The 15132-nt window shown below is 41.2% G+C and overlaps 6 protein-coding genes across 6 annotated transcripts; 3 read left to right on the forward strand and 3 right to left on the reverse strand.

Moving 5' to 3' along the window:
• BCR41DRAFT_82436 (hypothetical protein) lies at positions 1-1954 on the forward strand (the record flags this gene model as incomplete). The annotated part of the gene is made up of 1 exon (XM_022031038.1): positions 1-1954. A coding segment is annotated over one exon (1765 nt), but the record flags the coding sequence as incomplete, so codon positions are not given.
• Positions 1955-2142: 188 nt separating this feature from the next.
• BCR41DRAFT_306685 (dolichyl-phosphate-mannose--protein mannosyltransferase) lies at positions 2143-5392 on the reverse strand (the record flags this gene model as incomplete). Its single annotated transcript, XM_022020834.1, has 8 exons — positions 2143-2798; positions 2870-3175; positions 3285-3758; positions 3862-3957; positions 4088-4537; positions 4631-4782; positions 4921-5073; positions 5187-5392. 8 exons carry the CDS (start codon positions 5390-5392, stop codon positions 2143-2145), a joined length of 2493 nt encoding a protein of 830 aa, XP_021880727.1.
• Positions 5393-8287: 2895 nt separating this feature from the next.
• BCR41DRAFT_354553 (hypothetical protein) lies at positions 8288-9184 on the reverse strand. The gene is made up of 2 exons (XM_022024330.1): positions 8890-9184; positions 8288-8738 (listed from the first exon to the last, which is right to left on the reverse strand). Exons 1-2 carry the CDS (start codon positions 9101-9103, stop codon positions 8440-8442), a joined length of 513 nt encoding a protein of 170 aa, XP_021880728.1. The 5' UTR covers positions 9104-9184; the 3' UTR covers positions 8288-8439.
• A 94-nt stretch (positions 9185-9278) lies between these two features.
• Positions 9279-10128, reverse strand: BCR41DRAFT_422508 (hypothetical protein). Its single transcript, XM_022030164.1, has 2 exons — positions 9905-10128; positions 9279-9802 (listed from the first exon to the last, which is right to left on the reverse strand). The coding sequence occupies exons 1-2, from the start codon at positions 10031-10033 to the stop codon at positions 9386-9388; spliced, it is 546 nt and encodes a 181-aa protein (XP_021880729.1). The 5' UTR covers positions 10034-10128; the 3' UTR covers positions 9279-9385.
• A 141-nt stretch (positions 10129-10269) lies between these two features.
• On the forward strand, positions 10270-11792 carry BCR41DRAFT_354555 (apospory-associated protein c). Its single transcript, XM_022024331.1, has 6 exons — positions 10270-10431; positions 10564-10605; positions 10717-10787; positions 10889-10960; positions 11052-11227; positions 11362-11792. The coding sequence occupies exons 1-6, from the start codon at positions 10304-10306 to the stop codon at positions 11740-11742; spliced, it is 870 nt and encodes a 289-aa protein (XP_021880730.1). The 5' UTR covers positions 10270-10303; the 3' UTR covers positions 11743-11792.
• Positions 11793-11863: 71 nt separating this feature from the next.
• BCR41DRAFT_323250 (putative DNA primase subunit Pri1) lies at positions 11864-14601 on the forward strand. The gene is made up of 10 exons (XM_022021505.1): positions 11864-11984; positions 12092-12257; positions 12354-12463; positions 12562-13043; positions 13168-13226; positions 13337-13550; positions 13646-13775; positions 13887-14027; positions 14184-14273; positions 14374-14601. Exons 1-10 carry the CDS (start codon positions 11954-11956, stop codon positions 14400-14402), a joined length of 1452 nt encoding a protein of 483 aa, XP_021880731.1. The 5' UTR covers positions 11864-11953; the 3' UTR covers positions 14403-14601.
• The last annotated feature ends 531 nt before the right edge of the window (positions 14602-15132 follow it).

Consider the following 15132-nt stretch of genomic DNA (forward strand, 5'->3'; position numbering starts at 1 on the left):
GCCTGAAATACCCACTTCTGAACCCACGGTCCCCGAGGTTGAGGAACCAGCCGTTGAAGAATCACCTGACTCTACGTCCGTCATCGAAGAGAAGACCCCTGAAGAGCCAATTACTGATATTTCAGAGTCTGTAGGCGGGGAGGAAATCAACGAGAAGGAAGAGAAGACTGAGGCCCTTGCTAGTGCTGCAGAGCCTACCCCAGCTACAGAACCTGCTCCGGCAGTGGAGCCAGCTTCATCTACAGAACTTGCTCCAGTTTCAGAAACTGTTACGGCTATCGAACCAGCTCTCAAGGCTGTAACTCCTGTCGGCGCTCCAGGATTGAAGCCCAAGTCTGTTTCTCAACCTCGTCGCTTGAATCAGGATGCTCCTGTAGTTATGCCTAGTGGGTCGTCAGCATTGCAAAGCGTTGGCGTTAAATTCGGCAGCTTCTCCTTGAACGATGATACGGAACCTGAGCCTAAGACTTCCCCTACTCAGCCTATTCAACCTGCTCAACCTGAGCAACCTACTCAGCAGACCGCCTCTGCCAATGCCCAGACCACACCTCAGCCCCAACAAGCCCAGCAACAGCCTCAGCAACAATTCCAGCAAACCCAACAGCAGCCTCAGCAGCAACAGCAACCTCATCAACAGCCTGCTGCCTATGGTCGCCAGCCTAACGTTCCTTCAGGAGCTTCTGGATACCAAGGAATCACTCCTGCTGTTGGCGGTCTCTCACCTGCTGCTACTAATGTATCATACTTGAAGGATCCTAGTGCCACCTACCTTGGCCAACATCATCACCATCCTATGGGTCATGACGCTATGGGATCACCCTATGGCTCATACATGCCTAATCCTGCTAGCCAGCTTGGCTCCTTTGGTATGGGACCAATGGCATCACTTCCTAATGACTATGCTGCGATTTATAGCAATGACCTTCAGAGGGCCATGTACTACGATCCGAGCTATGGCCAGATCCCAGTGACAGCAGCTAACAATTACCAGTCACGCGACTCCAAATACAATCAAGAGTCAACCTCTACTGTTAGCAGTACTGGAGCACCTAACTCTGGTAGCACCCAGGCTCAACAATCTCTCCAGCAACAACAGCAACAGCAACAAGCTTATCCTAGCATGCCTTACTATCCTTATTACTACATGGCTCCTAATCAGTTCCCTAACTACCAACAGTCAGGATATGGCCAACCTTTTGTTAATAAGAATATGTACCCCATGTATCAGCACCAGCAGCAGCAACAACACACCAACAAGCCTGGCGCAACTAATAGTTCTCCCTATGGGAATTACGGTTCAACTGCCGGTCAGGGACACCACCAATACTCTCAAGCTGGATATGAGGACATGTCTGGTGCTGGCGTTCATGGCATGGGTGGTCTTAATGATCCTTATGCCAAGTACGTCAATCCTGGTATGCAGAATTTTTTGAGCAATCAGCAGCAGCAGCAGCCTGGCACACCTACATCTAATGCCAACAGCACCAAGAGCAATGCCTCTAATAACTATGGCTCTGGATCGGACAAAAATGCAATCGCTGGATCTCAGTCATCGAACGCTGGGCAAATGGCTAGTGGCACTTCGCTCCAAGGCCAGCCTGGTCCTGGTAATGCTAATCAGAATCAGCAAGGTTATTACCAGCAACAAATGTTTTCAAACTATCAGTATCCTAGCCATCACCAAAGCTATCATCCCAATCAGCATCAGGGACAGCATCAGGGGACTGGTCGAAATCAACAGCAGTTCTGGGGGTCACAAAACTGAAAGCAAAAGAGAATAAAAAAAGAAAAAAGAAAAAAGAGGATGCTCGAGGGAGAGATGAAAAAGAAATGATTTTAATGAGAGAAGGAAACTTACAGTTCTTTTACCCGTCCCTTCCCATTCCTTTTTTTGTTCTATTATCTTTTTCTGTTAGTTTTTTAGTACAATTGGTTTACTTTTATCATGCCTTGCTTTTATTTCGATTTTTAGTTGTTTTTGATAATGCCATGTTTGTATGTTTTCTTTTCGGTATTGTATATTGTTGACATTGATAATAAAATGAAAGATGAAAGATAAAAGTTCTTGTAAATCTTACAGCGGAGCATGAAATTGTAAGAAATAAAGTAAAAAGAAAAATAAGAAAAAGATATAGAGATGGTTTATGCTGATGTGCTTGCTTCACCCTTCTCTTTCAAAAGCTCTTCATCAGTCCGCTTCCTGGCCACCACTTCTGCATCTTTCATACTAGCTTCGATGCCACTTTCATGCTCAGCTACAGTATCTTTGCCGACTTTGACACCTAGAGCTTCCACAGCTGGGGCAAGCTTACCAATCAAATTGTCATCCTCGAGCGTCTTTTCTTGCTCCCAAGTGCTTGAATCCGTATTGGAAATAGATGCATCAGAAGCAGGAGAAGCAGAGGAAGCAGAGGAAGCAGAAGCGGAATAGGAGGCATGGAGTGCATACTGTTCATAAGAATCGTGATACTGATAACAGTCGTAATCCCATGTTGATAATAATTTTGATGATAAACACTCGGACTGTGTCCATTCGGAACCATACACCAATGGTGCACGCGTACGGAATACAGAGATCGCAATAGAGGCGATTAAGATAAGCGCAATGATACGGAACCGATTAGGGATGAATCTGCAAGCGAGATCGAACGTGATGCTGAAGAGTAAAATTGCAAAATAAAGGGCAGGCAGGTAATGATGCAAAAACAACTGGCGGCCCATCAGGAAGAACGGGAGGTAATGATATGCCCATGCCATGAAGAAGAATCCTCCAGACAATTCGTAATATTCACGGAGGCCTATGAAAGAATCAAATTAGAATATGTACAAAAATCAATACCAAAAAAAAAAAAAAAAAAAAAAACTTTACCTCTAAAATCGTCCTTATAACCGCGCTTATCGCGAACGAACAATAGAACACGAGTGAGAACATACAGTAGAATTGAGGCGGTTGACAGATACCAAGTGAACCAGTTCCCGATTAGGTAAACATGTTTGTTATTCTTTCCCCAAAAGCTGATGCCACGCTTTAAAAGTGGCCAGGAGTGAGGACGAGAATCGTATGGATGCGAGTCAGTCAATCCAGCATTGGTTGTCCACATGACTTTATTTAGTTCCAAGAACTTGCCAATGAAACCAGGCTTCTTATAGTTCACCAAAGGCGCATCCTCGGGATCTATTCATCAACGGAGGCAGAGGAATAAAAAATATTTAGCATAACGATAGGATGATGTATATATAGTACATAACAAATTAACATCAGCTGGAGAGATGAATATACTTACACTCTGAATAAGAATTAGACTCAACTATCCAAGTTGTTTTTGATAAGACAGCACTACGCATACAAGTCACTTCTTGTTGCTCAAAAGCCCACTTTGGGAGTTTAACTTTATGCGAAAAAAGATCGCAATTCATATTGACATGGACTAGCTTGAACCTGGATCGCACTGTGTGTAGGTTTTCCCCTGCTTTGGCGTCTGAACCATCATACCCTACAATCTCAAGGCGCCATTCATCATTGGCATCTCCAGGGAAATCCTTGAACCCATATCCACTGACTTCAAAATGATTCTCATTCTCAGTAACAGGCGCCTTGTGGTCGTGCGAGTGGAGACGCTTATGTGTCTGGGCATGGAGTAAGCGGACATAGTCCCCATTCTTGATGTATTCGAGGCTTTCAGGGATTGTCCCATCTCGCTTTTGGATGATCCAGTCATTGTTATTATCCTTATGAGGATAAAGAGTAATCTGTTGTTCTGTAATATCATAGTTAAAAAAAAAAAAAAAAAAAAAAAAAAAAAGGTTTAAGGGGCATAGCTAAATGAACTCATTCTTTTATCTGATAAAAATTAAACATACGCTTGCTTCCGGTTTCGTAGTTGGAGGTATGAGAGTGCAAATAGCCTCCTTGTGTGCCCTGGTGGCGGATCGTAACAGTTGCGCCATATGCTACGGCTATCAGTAGACAAATCCATAAACCGTGTTGATATTTAGATGACACAAGATTAATAAATAAAAGGCTTACTGCCGCACATGATAGTCGTGATCCTCCGATCTCAAAACACCAAGTTTCGGAAATGCTTACAGAGAGGTGAATCTTTTAGTGAATAACCTAGTGTCATCTGAAAGGGTGCGCTCATAAATCCATCGCCATCGCCACTCGATTGAAGAAGCAAGAAATGGATCTCAAACATCAACATGTAAACACTGATGGGTACTACAATCAGGCAGACTGCGCGTGCCAAGAAGTGGTTCAACCAAGTACGAGGGGGAATTCTGAGATCACCCCAAAGTAACCAGAGCTGATTGATAGTTGATGTTCCGATGGTAGCGATGATAAAGAGACCGACCCATTTAACACTTCCTGATAGCCCTAGCCCCACGCCAGTTAAGAAAAGCCAGACAAACCAATCATCGGAAAAGGGATCGTGACGTTGATTGTGAAAATTGACCCAGGCAAGGACAGTGAAGGCGGTGAAGAGAATCAAAGGGGAATCCAGCAGGATAAATCGACTCTGTGTGGCCAGGCTGTTCTCTGGATGAAGTTATTAAAAGCCTTCCCTGTGTTAATAATAGCCATCAAAGACGTTTAGAAAAGAATTAAATGAATTTTTTTTTTGTGTGTTACCAAAGAGAACTAAGAGAGCAGCGAGAGTGGAGGCATGAAGAGAATGACCTGAATTCCTGACAGTATAAAAGGCAATAGGGACCACTGCTACGCCCATGAGGCCACACATTACTCTCATTGGAATATATGGCACCTTTGGTTCGATATAATCCCTGATAAACCATATCAAAAACACAATCAGTGATGAAAATTGTTTTTAAGATCATGAACAGTTCAATTCGAGCTGATAAGGTAAAAGATAAAACTGACGTGGCAAGAACTAAGAAGTTGCTGAAATAAAAAAAGCTTACATTCCAATCTCTTTAAAATCAAAAGAGGGATTCAGTCCGAAGAGCCAGCCCGTTAATGCGATCAACATCTTTGCCAGTGGTGGATGCACGTCCATGAAAAAGCGACCCCTGATGTATTTAGATGCAAATCCTCCAAAATGAACTTCATCGAAGCTATCAAAGAATAGCATCCATTGGGAACAATTAATAGTCAAATAGATAACTATCCCATTCAAAAGTTAACCTCATGACGAAGAAAGAAAAAAAAAAAAAAAAAAAAGACTTACACAACCGAGGTTGGGTAGCCAATGGCCCAAAGTCTTACTATCAATGCCAACGCAGTGATAGCAAGAACGATCTGCAACTCCCGACTCTGGTACCATGGAAGACTACGCCTGCTTCTAAACCTTGCGAAATGACTATGATCCTCCTCCTCTGTGTAAGAATGACCTGGGCTTCTGCTGCGTTTTTCATCGAGGCCAGGTCTCTCCATATGAGTTTCTGTCATGACCTCATTATTGTTTGTGGAGGTGGCTTCACCCAGAATACCTCTGGAGATTGTTCTGCTTCGCACTTCTTTCTGAACTGACACACCTGTCTGATCTACTGAAGAACCGGTGCCGTTCTCCATGATGACTTTTTTTTTGTTGTTACTATTGAATGCAGTGATGGGTTCAGAGATGAGCCTTTGTTGATGCTACAAGGTTGTCTTTTATATCTTCCAGAAGCTGAGTTTGCGAATAGAGAAAGATGAGAAGAACAATGAGATGTGAAAGACGTCTTTTTTTTATTGTATTATTAGCCTGTTCTCTGTTCTAATTGCCATCATTGTCAATCCGATTTTTGTTACAGGCTCACGATCAATTATTTCAAACGCTCACTTGCACAGTCTCACTTTCTCACCCTCTTTTTTTAGCCCTCATCGCCCTTCACGCGTTCGATTCTCACTGTTATCCTTGCTCTCTTCTCTATCTTACCCTTCTTCTTTCAAAGGCAATGAGTCAATGAGCATGAGTCAAATGGATTGCCTTTTTTTTAAAGTGCTATGAGGAATTGATTCATTTCAAATTCCTAAATGGGTCGAATGAGGCAAAAGGTGATAGCCCTTCAGTACCTGCAGTACGGACTCAGGAACCACTTGTGATCTAGGGGCAGCCTATTTACCTACACCCGACCGACGCTATTGGTACTGCTCGGATTAGGTAATAGAAGTAACAGTAATAGATAGCCTGGTTCTCTCGCCTTAATCAATTGACTTTTATCCGAACATCCGTACTCTCGCGTCACCAAAAGCTCTGGATCGGCATTTTCACTAGGTATTCCCTTTTATTTCTTTTGGCGACATAATAACGACCCATTTCACAGCAAAAGCGAATCGCATCCTGCTTGTCTAATAAGGTAAAATCCTCCAAGAGGAGAAGGAGACAGACGACGCTACAGCTGATATATTGAGTGATCCAACCTCTATACCGTTAATTACATGCATGAGTCAGGTCCAATGTGTGAGAAGATTATAAATGCAAGCATCTGATAAGAATTATTCATGAGTATACTTCATTAAGATGTATATACCATGTGTTCTCGAAGAGGCATCAAGTTACCCTTAGTGCTATAGGCAAAAGAGCTCGTTCAAATCCAATTGCACCATGATCTACGATACTGTCCATGCTTACAAGGAAGAATATGAAAATAAAATTATGGAGAGTGATTCAACAAGCAATGAACAAAAGTTAAGTATACCAGCATTCTCACACACCCATGTTCACCAACATTAAACTCAAGCAACTTTTGATACTTAGCAGACAAGGCCTTCGCGGCATTATCGATCAAGTATTTATACTTATCGTTTTTGGTTTCTTCACGTCAATGCCCAGTCTTTTGCCTCTTTCTCTCCTTCCTTGACACAAGAGACCTTGCTATGGCGGGAAGGGCCTAAGGCCATAAACTGCCTAGCTTCACGGTTGAGAACGTCAATCCTCAGCCTATTATTTTGCTATGGATTTTGCAATGGCGCTGAGCTTGCTTTGAATTGGTCGCTATGGTTTATTGATTATAAAATTAAGAGTTAAAAAAATTAAAAAGAAACTCCGTTTGCTTAGCTACTTGCAAAGTCGACGGATCAATGCGAAAGCCCTGTATAAAGGAATCAATTAAAGTATTAGCATTTATGTGTATTTCAAATGTTTAATAAAGCAGTGGCTAAAGGTTTTCATTTAAAGGACGTTTTCGAAATCGTCGTCGCTAACTTGGATGTAGAGTTTTTAAATTAATTGGTTGGCTGAAAGAACAAACCCAACTTGTTTACTTTGTTTGGGCACGGACCATACTCAATCGCGTGCATGAATGCAGTATGGCAACGATGCCGAAGGACGCTTTAGGTGGAGCTAAATCTGGAGCGCTTTGGACACTATGCTATGTGGTGTGTCAAAATGCCTAAGGTAGGCGAAGAACGCACGGAGCTTAGCTCAATAGAGTATCATAATCAACAGCATGAAAAAGCCGGGCGCAAACTAACAGACCCTAAACCCAACAGGCATCTAAGGATGTTCAAGACGCCAAAGTCGAAGATCCGTTTGCTAAGTACAGGTATGAACCTGAATAGAAGGCTGTATGATCGTTACACAGCACCTCTAGGGCTAGAGCTGCAAACAAAGGCTTGGGCGTGGCCAAGCACTTCACGACGAATATCGTTATTTTTGGCGGCAATGTTGTGCACACAATTATTTTTTTTTTCAGTCTTAACTTGACTAAAACTGACATGAACTTGATAGCTCTTTTCCTTGGCTTTATAGCCCTACTCAAACCCATGCAATATCAAGCATTGGCAAATTGTCGCCATCGTTCTACATCATCGTTTGCCGTTGATCCTAACAGCTTTGACTCATTTTTCAACGAGAATACTATGATCCTACTTCTAAAGAAAGACATCCTCCTCTCACTCAGTCCTAACAAGAACAGCACCTCCGCAATAAATTTATTCAAAGGAGACTCTACGGTACTTTTGGAATAGGGTATATCGCTCATACTACGTGCACATCCCTCACCTGAGAGCTTGTTTAAGCGATGACGGGCTGGAGAGAACCACCCTTCAGTGTTCTAGGTTGTTCGCACATACAAACGTGTTCTGAGCCTGTGTATTGACATGCATCAATGAAATACATTACGTTTTTTAGGCTTGAGGGCTCCAATATGCGATATCATGAATAATCCTTTGGGTGAATGCAATGATGCAGGCTGGGATGAAAGAAGCATAATTTGAATTCCTTAACACCCTATGGAGCTTGTTAGCCCCCTCTTCACGAGTATTTTTTGCCCTTTGCTCATTCTATGCTGCCTGTGGTCATCTCATGTGTACATGAAATTTAAAGCATTCTAGTCTACATCTTCCATTAACTGTTATATCAAGTTTATTCTTATGGTGACTTGGATCCTTCTTCAGCAAAACCACTTTGCACTCAATGTGTGTACCATGAAAATATATGAAATAATTTGCTTCCCGTTCTTGCATGGATTAAATTTCTTAGCTTTGCATGTGTTCCTTTACGGTTTGCTTTCCATGCTTTGAATCATTTCGCGGATACCTTGGACGACCAGAGCATGGTCCTCCGCCTGTTTGAGCCCACTGACAACAATCGCGCCTACACAGCCAACATTTCTGATCAGCAATGGGAATCCTCCGCCATGACAGGCATAGTCGACCATAGACACTTTATAGCTACGTTCCATGTCAGTTTCACCTTTGGCAGCAAGTGAACGACCGATATAGTATGACGAATGTTGTAGGCGAACCACTGTATTGGTTTTACGACGCATCCAGTTTTCATTATCAACAGATGTTCCTAATGATGATAATAATAATAAAAAAAATTAAAAAAAATATGATATATTTCAATCGTCAATGGCCCATATATCCTAGCAGCAATAAAACCCATTGACTGTATTATAACTTGATCAGGCAAAAGAGATAAATAGAGGGAGAAAAACTATTACCTGCCATAGCATGTTGGAAGAGAACTTGTCCGTTGCGAGTAATTGAGATAGTGACTCCTCCCTTGTTCCAAGCCTTAGCCAACTGAGTCAATCTATTTCCAAGAGTGAGGGCATCATCATTAGTGAACCTTGAGAACTGGAGTTCCTTCTCCTCAGCCAGAAGATCAGGGAGTAATGCAGCTGCTTCTTGTTGCTGTTCTTGTGAAAGAGACATAATGGTGAGATAAGAGAGAAAGAGAAAGATGTCGGGCGTGAGAAAATGGGGCTTTGACTTTGTTCGTGAGGAAAAAAAGGGTGAGCATTGGTCCAGGGAAAAAAAAAAAAAAAAAAAAAAAAAAAAATCATCTTGTCGTCATTCAGTTTTATTTTTATTATATATTTTATTAACAATTAGGATTAGGTTGATAAATATGTTACATGTGTATGATGGTATAAACAATTTTGCGTCCCATTGACATTGACATTGAGGGATCTCTGCAGAGTCCATGGATTGACCTTAAGCCATCATTAGGCCAGCAAAGAAAACGATAGCAAGAGCCACAGTTGATTTTACGCTCTTATCCTGAGAAGAGACAGCTCCGCTTGGCTTGTCAGTTGGCTGAAGTTGATATGTTCCTTTAGCGGTTGAGGTAGTCCGCTCGCTCTCTGTGATTGTGACGGTTGCAGTTGTAGTAGCTGTTGTGCTAAAAGTGGCAAGTGAAGATGAGGAAGAGGTCGACCATGAATCTGTAGAAGTGAGTGTCCGGGAGGAACCCCAGGAGCTGCTGGTAGATGTGCTACTCCATATGCTGCTGCTTCTGCTTCTAGACGGAGATGGAGGTGAAGAGCTGACTGGATCATCGTCTTCATCGCAGTTGCCATATTGGGATTGACATCCCTCTCCACAGTGTAGAGGGGAATAACCACAGAAATTCTATCAGTTGCAAGAAAAAAAAAAAAATAGCAGGTGTGAGTAACGCTTGGGTTCGAGACAGAGAGACAAGTGTAGAAGAGTAGTAGAAGCAGGTTTCTATACGTTTCTGGAGCAACAGGCAGAGTTTGGACAGTTGGGTGTTTCACTACCAGGGCCACAGCTTTGGGCTGCTACGAGTGTTAGTATCACAATGAGGTACAAGAGTAGCTGGTTGAATAAGTTGTTTGCCATGGCAGGATTGAATTGCTTGAATGAGGGACAACGATGAGAGTGCAAAAAAACAAAAAAAAAATAGAAAAAGAGAGCAGATACACCATTGAACGATCTGTTGCCAGAAATGACAACATGGGAATGTGTGTCCAGCAATCAGATATTGCAAGCATTTTTGTTATCTTGCTCAACTTGCGGGGCATGTACTCTAGGTTAAAATGAATACGCGATACAATTCACAATTCACTATTCACACACTTCATTCTCATCTTTTGTCTACACATCCTCATTATGCCAGTCTCCCATCAAAGTAACAAGGCCACCCTTTCCCACCCTTCTGGTGCATCTGCAGAAGTCTACCTCTTTGGTGCGACTCTTACATCGTGGAAAGTCTCCAACAAAGAGCGCATCTTCCTCAGGTAACATGGAGAAATCAACAAACAATGGTGTCGAAGTGATGCATCCAAGAACCTGTCTTTGCCTGTTGTCTTTATCATTTATAGATATTGCGCGATTACTTTAATAAAGTAAAATAAATAAATTTAAAATAGTGCCGAGGCAGTCCTAGACGAATCAAAGGCTATCCGTGGAGGGTAACGTCTACATGTTCTTGGTGTTGATGTTAGCTCTATATACATAATGAGATTATTGTCAAAAAGCAGGATGCATTTGGAAGAGAATATTTATAGTCTTTACCTTTTCAGGATCCCATTGGTCTTCCCTGTTTTTGGCAAAGGCAAAGCTCCTCATATCACTGCTTCGCTTCCCCAGCATGGTACGATCATCAAGAGAAAAAAAAGGAGGGTTTGACCTTTCCGAAATACAGAGGTATAAAAGCTGATCCATGAACTCATTTAATGCTTTGATGTTACTTAGGATTCGCAAGGATTTCACGCTGGAAGTTTGTCAATTCTTCAGATGATGACCAAACGGTTACTGCTCAGTTCGGTAATAATAAGAAAGAAGTATGTTGTTGGTTTCTCTGAATTGTATTCCAGTACTCACCCCCATTTTTTTTTTTTTTTTTTTTATATTTTAGGTTTGGATCACTCCATGATCTCTGATGAACACCGCAGTTTGTGGCCATTCGACTTCTCGCTGATCTACACTATCAAATTAACAGCAGATACAATTGAGACTCACCTCAAGGTCCATAATGTCGGTGACAAGCCTTTCGACTTTAACACTCTTCTACATACCTATTTCTTAATTCCTGTAAGCCATCACTCTTTTTTTTTTTTTTTTTTTTTTTTTTTTTTAAAAAAAAACCATGTTTGGAATTATTTATAAGCCCTATATTTTAAGATCTCCTTTATTCACACCCCATTATGACTAATCAATATATATAGGATGAATCTAAAGTCAGGGTCATTGGGTTGAATGGGGTTGACTATGCTGATAAGGTCCTGCAACAGTCCTCTCGCCAGGATGGTGAGGCTGTGATTCGTGGCGAAGTTGACAGAGTTTATGCAAATGTCAAATCGACCGATATTGACATCCATTACGGAGCTGATGAGCAGCAAAATGGGCGCGGTATCAAGTTGAGCAAGAATGGATTGAACGACATTGTAGTTTGGAACCCTTGGATCGAGAAATCAGCGGGTATGGCTGATTTTGGAGATGAGGAATATCATCGTATGATTTGCGTCGAAGCAGGCCAAGTTGCAGAGTTTATTGCCCTTGCTTCCGGGGACTCTTGGGAAGGAAGCCAAGTCTTAAGCCTTTTGTGAGCAGCATTGGATTGTCATATCAATAATAAAATTAAGCGCGAAAATAGCAGTCCAAACAAAACGCGTTGAGCGCGTCTATATTGTTTATTTTGAAAGCTCATTTAATCCTTATCAGCCATCGGCCTTCTATTTCTCTATTTCACTAATTGTTTGACATAAACAATTACAAAAACTTCGCACACATTATTATACTTTTACGCTATTCACAGCAATGTCTGACATGGATGTTGACCAAACCTCTTGTAAGCAGAAGGACAATCAAGATTTGATCAATCTTTTACAATGTATGCTCTTTAGTCGTTCACAGCAATCTTAATTAACAAGCTTTCGAGTTATCGTATGTTTATAGTGGGAACAGCGATGAGTAATAGCTCAAAGGCAGTTGAGGTTGGACAGTTGGAAGCAAAAGAAGACGAGTTGGATCACTTATTTGATAACCTGGATGATGTAGAAATCACAAAAGCTGAGAACCCATGGCAGACTAAAACCACGTCTCTTGAGCTATTCAGCGCAAAGTAAAGGACCTACCATTTAACGTTAAGATCTTTCTCGTAAGATAAAGATATTGTTTGAACCTAACTAGATAATTCACACTATTACTCGCTCCCTAGGGATTCTGGCATCGATCATTTGGCAGGAGACAGTCTTAGGCAATTCAAGCTTTTTTACCGTCATTTTTTTCCTGCAAAACCATATTTTCAATGGCTCAACTACAGTAACTGTAGGTGATATGTATGATCTCTCTGGTCCCTCTATTTTTATACCCATTGCAGCTGCTAAGCAGTATTTTATTCTATCTGTGGTTATGCGCCTCATCAGCACCTATTCCATCGAAGAATTTTATGAATCGGGAATTCTCATTCTTCCTCATGGACGAGACTTTTATGCGCTATCAATCCTTCAAGAGCCTGGACGAGCTCAAACAGGAACTGACACGTTTGTGTCCCACAAGAATTGATCTAGGAGCGGTTTACAATATTCGACCCAAGGACAAAAACATGGTCCGCTCTGGAGCACTGACTGCGGTCTCCAAGGAGTTGGTTTTTGATATTGATATGACAGATTATGATGAGATTAGGACCTGTTGCTCCGGAGGCGATGTCTGCACAAAGTGTTGGGAATTTATGACTGTGGCTATGAAAATCATTGATACGGCTTTGAGAGAAGACTTTGGATTCAAGCATCTGTTGTGGGTGTACTCAGGTCGCCGTGGTGTACATTGTTGGGTTGCGGATATGAGGGCAAGGGTAATGACTAATGATCAACGAAAGGCGATCGTGCAGTACCTAGAGGTTGTCAAAGTAAGGATGTCTCAATCATTGCGGACCAAATTGAATGCAGAGTTGGAGAACGGATGAAATGCAAGAGATGAGATGATGCAGCCTCCAAACTCATCACAATGAAACGTACCCATTTAATCTATAGGGTGGTGCACATCAAGTAAGAAAAGTCAAGTTACCAAGCACTCTTCATCCTTCTCTAAGGTAGGCATTTAAGAAAAAATCTTTTTGCATTTAATGAATGGCTTTTGATTTTCTCGTATGAAGTTTTTTTCACTCACATAGATTGTTTATTATGTTATGTCGATGGATAGTCGATCACGTAAAACTTTGGAAAATCATTTCCGGAACCTCATGTTTTCAAGTCAAGATATTTTGACAACTCCTAAGCAGTGGGAAAAAGTACTGGCTATTATCCCTGACCAGGCTATCCAGGACGAAATTCGAAAAGAATGGGAGAGTGCACCCACTCGCGCGCCTGCTGAAAAATGGGAGAACCTTAAGACTATTATTGACCAGAAGACAAACGTAAGAAAGTTATGAAAAAATGATAGATGGGATACCAATTAGAAGTAGTGAAGGCTATTGGCATTTATTGCTTTCATTAACTTTGTACGTTATAGGTGAAAAGTCCCTTGAGAGCTATTCATCTTGACATCATGTTTCAATACACGTATCCTCGACTGGATGATAAAGTCTCGATAGATATTCGACATTTGTTGAAGAGTCCGTTCTGTATCCACCCCAAAACAGGTATCGATGCTGCACTCTTAAGCCTAATAATCAACACACAGGTTTCACGTGGATTGCGGACGACCCAGCTGTTAACTTTTATTATTATAAATTTCTCATGCAATGTTCTAGGTCGCGTCTGTGTGCCTATTCCCATAGAAACGTGCGATAACTTTGATCCTACATCGGCGCCCACAGTACCACAACTTGTCAAGGAACTTAATGAATATGACGAAAGGCATCCCTCAAATGGGAATAGTCCCAAGCTTCAAGGTACTGAAGAGGCGATGAATATTTAATAAGATAAAAAAGAAGCCTACCGGTTTAAGAGTTCTAAGAAAAAAAAAAAAAAAAAAAAAAAAAAAAAAAAAACGATCATAGTTACGACCTATTTAGCTGATACATTGACGACCCCTTTCTTTTTGTTAGACTGGCAAAAGACATCGCTTCGTAAAGACGTAGAAGTATTCGAACAATTTGTGAAAGGGATCATGCACGATATCAGCGACAGAAAACGAGGTAAAAAAAAAAAAAAAAAAAAAAAAGGCATATGTTTAATTGAAGGCAACGAAAGTAGTCTGATTGTCCAAATTGTCATACTTTCTATACTCTATATTAGATGATGCGTCCAAATCACTTGAATTTTAAACGATGTCAGCAACAACTTTAAAATCCAATAAACATTTATTATAGTGTAGTCGAATAGTTTCTTAACGTCTTTCCCATGTTATAAACTTTAGGGCTGCTTTTATCAATTGGAAGCGTTCTTATCGGAATATTCTTTGTTTTTATAGAATTTGCTACGTGGATATTTGAATGATATGCGATAAAGCGTTTTGGAGTCATGGCTCAGGACTTTAAAAAGTCATGTCAGTCTCGTTGATAACGATTTTAGAATTCAATTTCATCATGTTAAGAAAAGCGCACAAGAGTAGATGAAATATGGGGGAAAATCAAGGACCAATTTTATGATCCTAATATTCACAGAATCAAAGCCTTCTTTAACTCTATGGAAAAGAACTGGCTTGCGAAAGAAAAGAGATTAAGATGGGTAGTTTTTGTGAAAGAGATAAGATAAACGGCGGCTATAAATGATTACCTCAATGAATCTAAGTTTCTGACACTCTAATTCATTTAATAGGATTACCAGCACGTATACACAAACAACCTTCTGGAGTCTTGGTTCAAGGCTTTGAAGGTATATGCGCTGGAAGGGAAGTGCGATTTACGAGTTGATTTCCTAATCTACAAATTGCAGGGGTCTATTGACCAGGACTTCAGGGCACAATATTTCAAGGTCAGAAATGGAATACAGCCTGCGGACGCTTTCTCAGTATGATCAAGAAAGACTGACGAGAGCAATGGCAGTAAATCCCGC

This window comes from Lobosporangium transversale (genome assembly GCF_002105155.1).
Source record: "Lobosporangium transversale strain NRRL 3116 chromosome Unknown BCR41scaffold_21, whole genome shotgun sequence".
Lineage (NCBI taxonomy): Eukaryota > Fungi > Mortierellomycota > Mortierellomycetes > Mortierellales > Mortierellaceae > Lobosporangium > Lobosporangium transversale.

Bases quoted from the DNA above. Each gene is read 5' to 3' on its own strand.
- BCR41DRAFT_354555 (XM_022024331.1), top strand. From the start codon at position 10,304: ATGCCAGTCTCCCATCAAAGTAACAAGGCCACCCTTTCCCACCCTTCT. The intron at 10,432-10,563 runs GTAACATGGAGA...AATTTAAAATAG, and splicing joins AAAGAGCGCATCTTCCTCAG to TGCCGAGGCAGTCCTAGACG. The intron at 10,788-10,888 runs GTACGATCATCA...GATGTTACTTAG, and splicing joins TGCTTCGCTTCCCCAGCATG to GATTCGCAAGGATTTCACGC.
- BCR41DRAFT_354553 (XM_022024330.1), bottom strand. From the start codon at position 9,103: ATGTCTCTTTCACAAGAACAGCAACAAGAAGCAGCTGCATTACTCCCT. The intron at 8,739-8,889 runs GTAATAGTTTTT...TATCATCATTAG, and splicing joins CTTCCAACATGCTATGGCAG to GAACATCTGTTGATAATGAA.
- BCR41DRAFT_422508 (XM_022030164.1), bottom strand. From the start codon at position 10,033: ATGGCAAACAACTTATTCAACCAGCTACTCTTGTACCTCATTGTGATA. The intron at 9,803-9,904 runs GTATAGAAACCT...TGCAACTGATAG, and splicing joins CTGCCTGTTGCTCCAGAAAC to AATTTCTGTGGTTATTCCCC.
- BCR41DRAFT_323250 (XM_022021505.1), top strand. From the start codon at position 11,954: ATGTCTGACATGGATGTTGACCAAACCTCTT. The intron at 11,985-12,091 runs GTAAGCAGAAGG...GTATGTTTATAG, and splicing joins GGATGTTGACCAAACCTCTT to TGGGAACAGCGATGAGTAAT. The intron at 12,464-12,561 runs GTAGGTGATATG...GCGCCTCATCAG, and splicing joins ATGGCTCAACTACAGTAACT to CACCTATTCCATCGAAGAAT.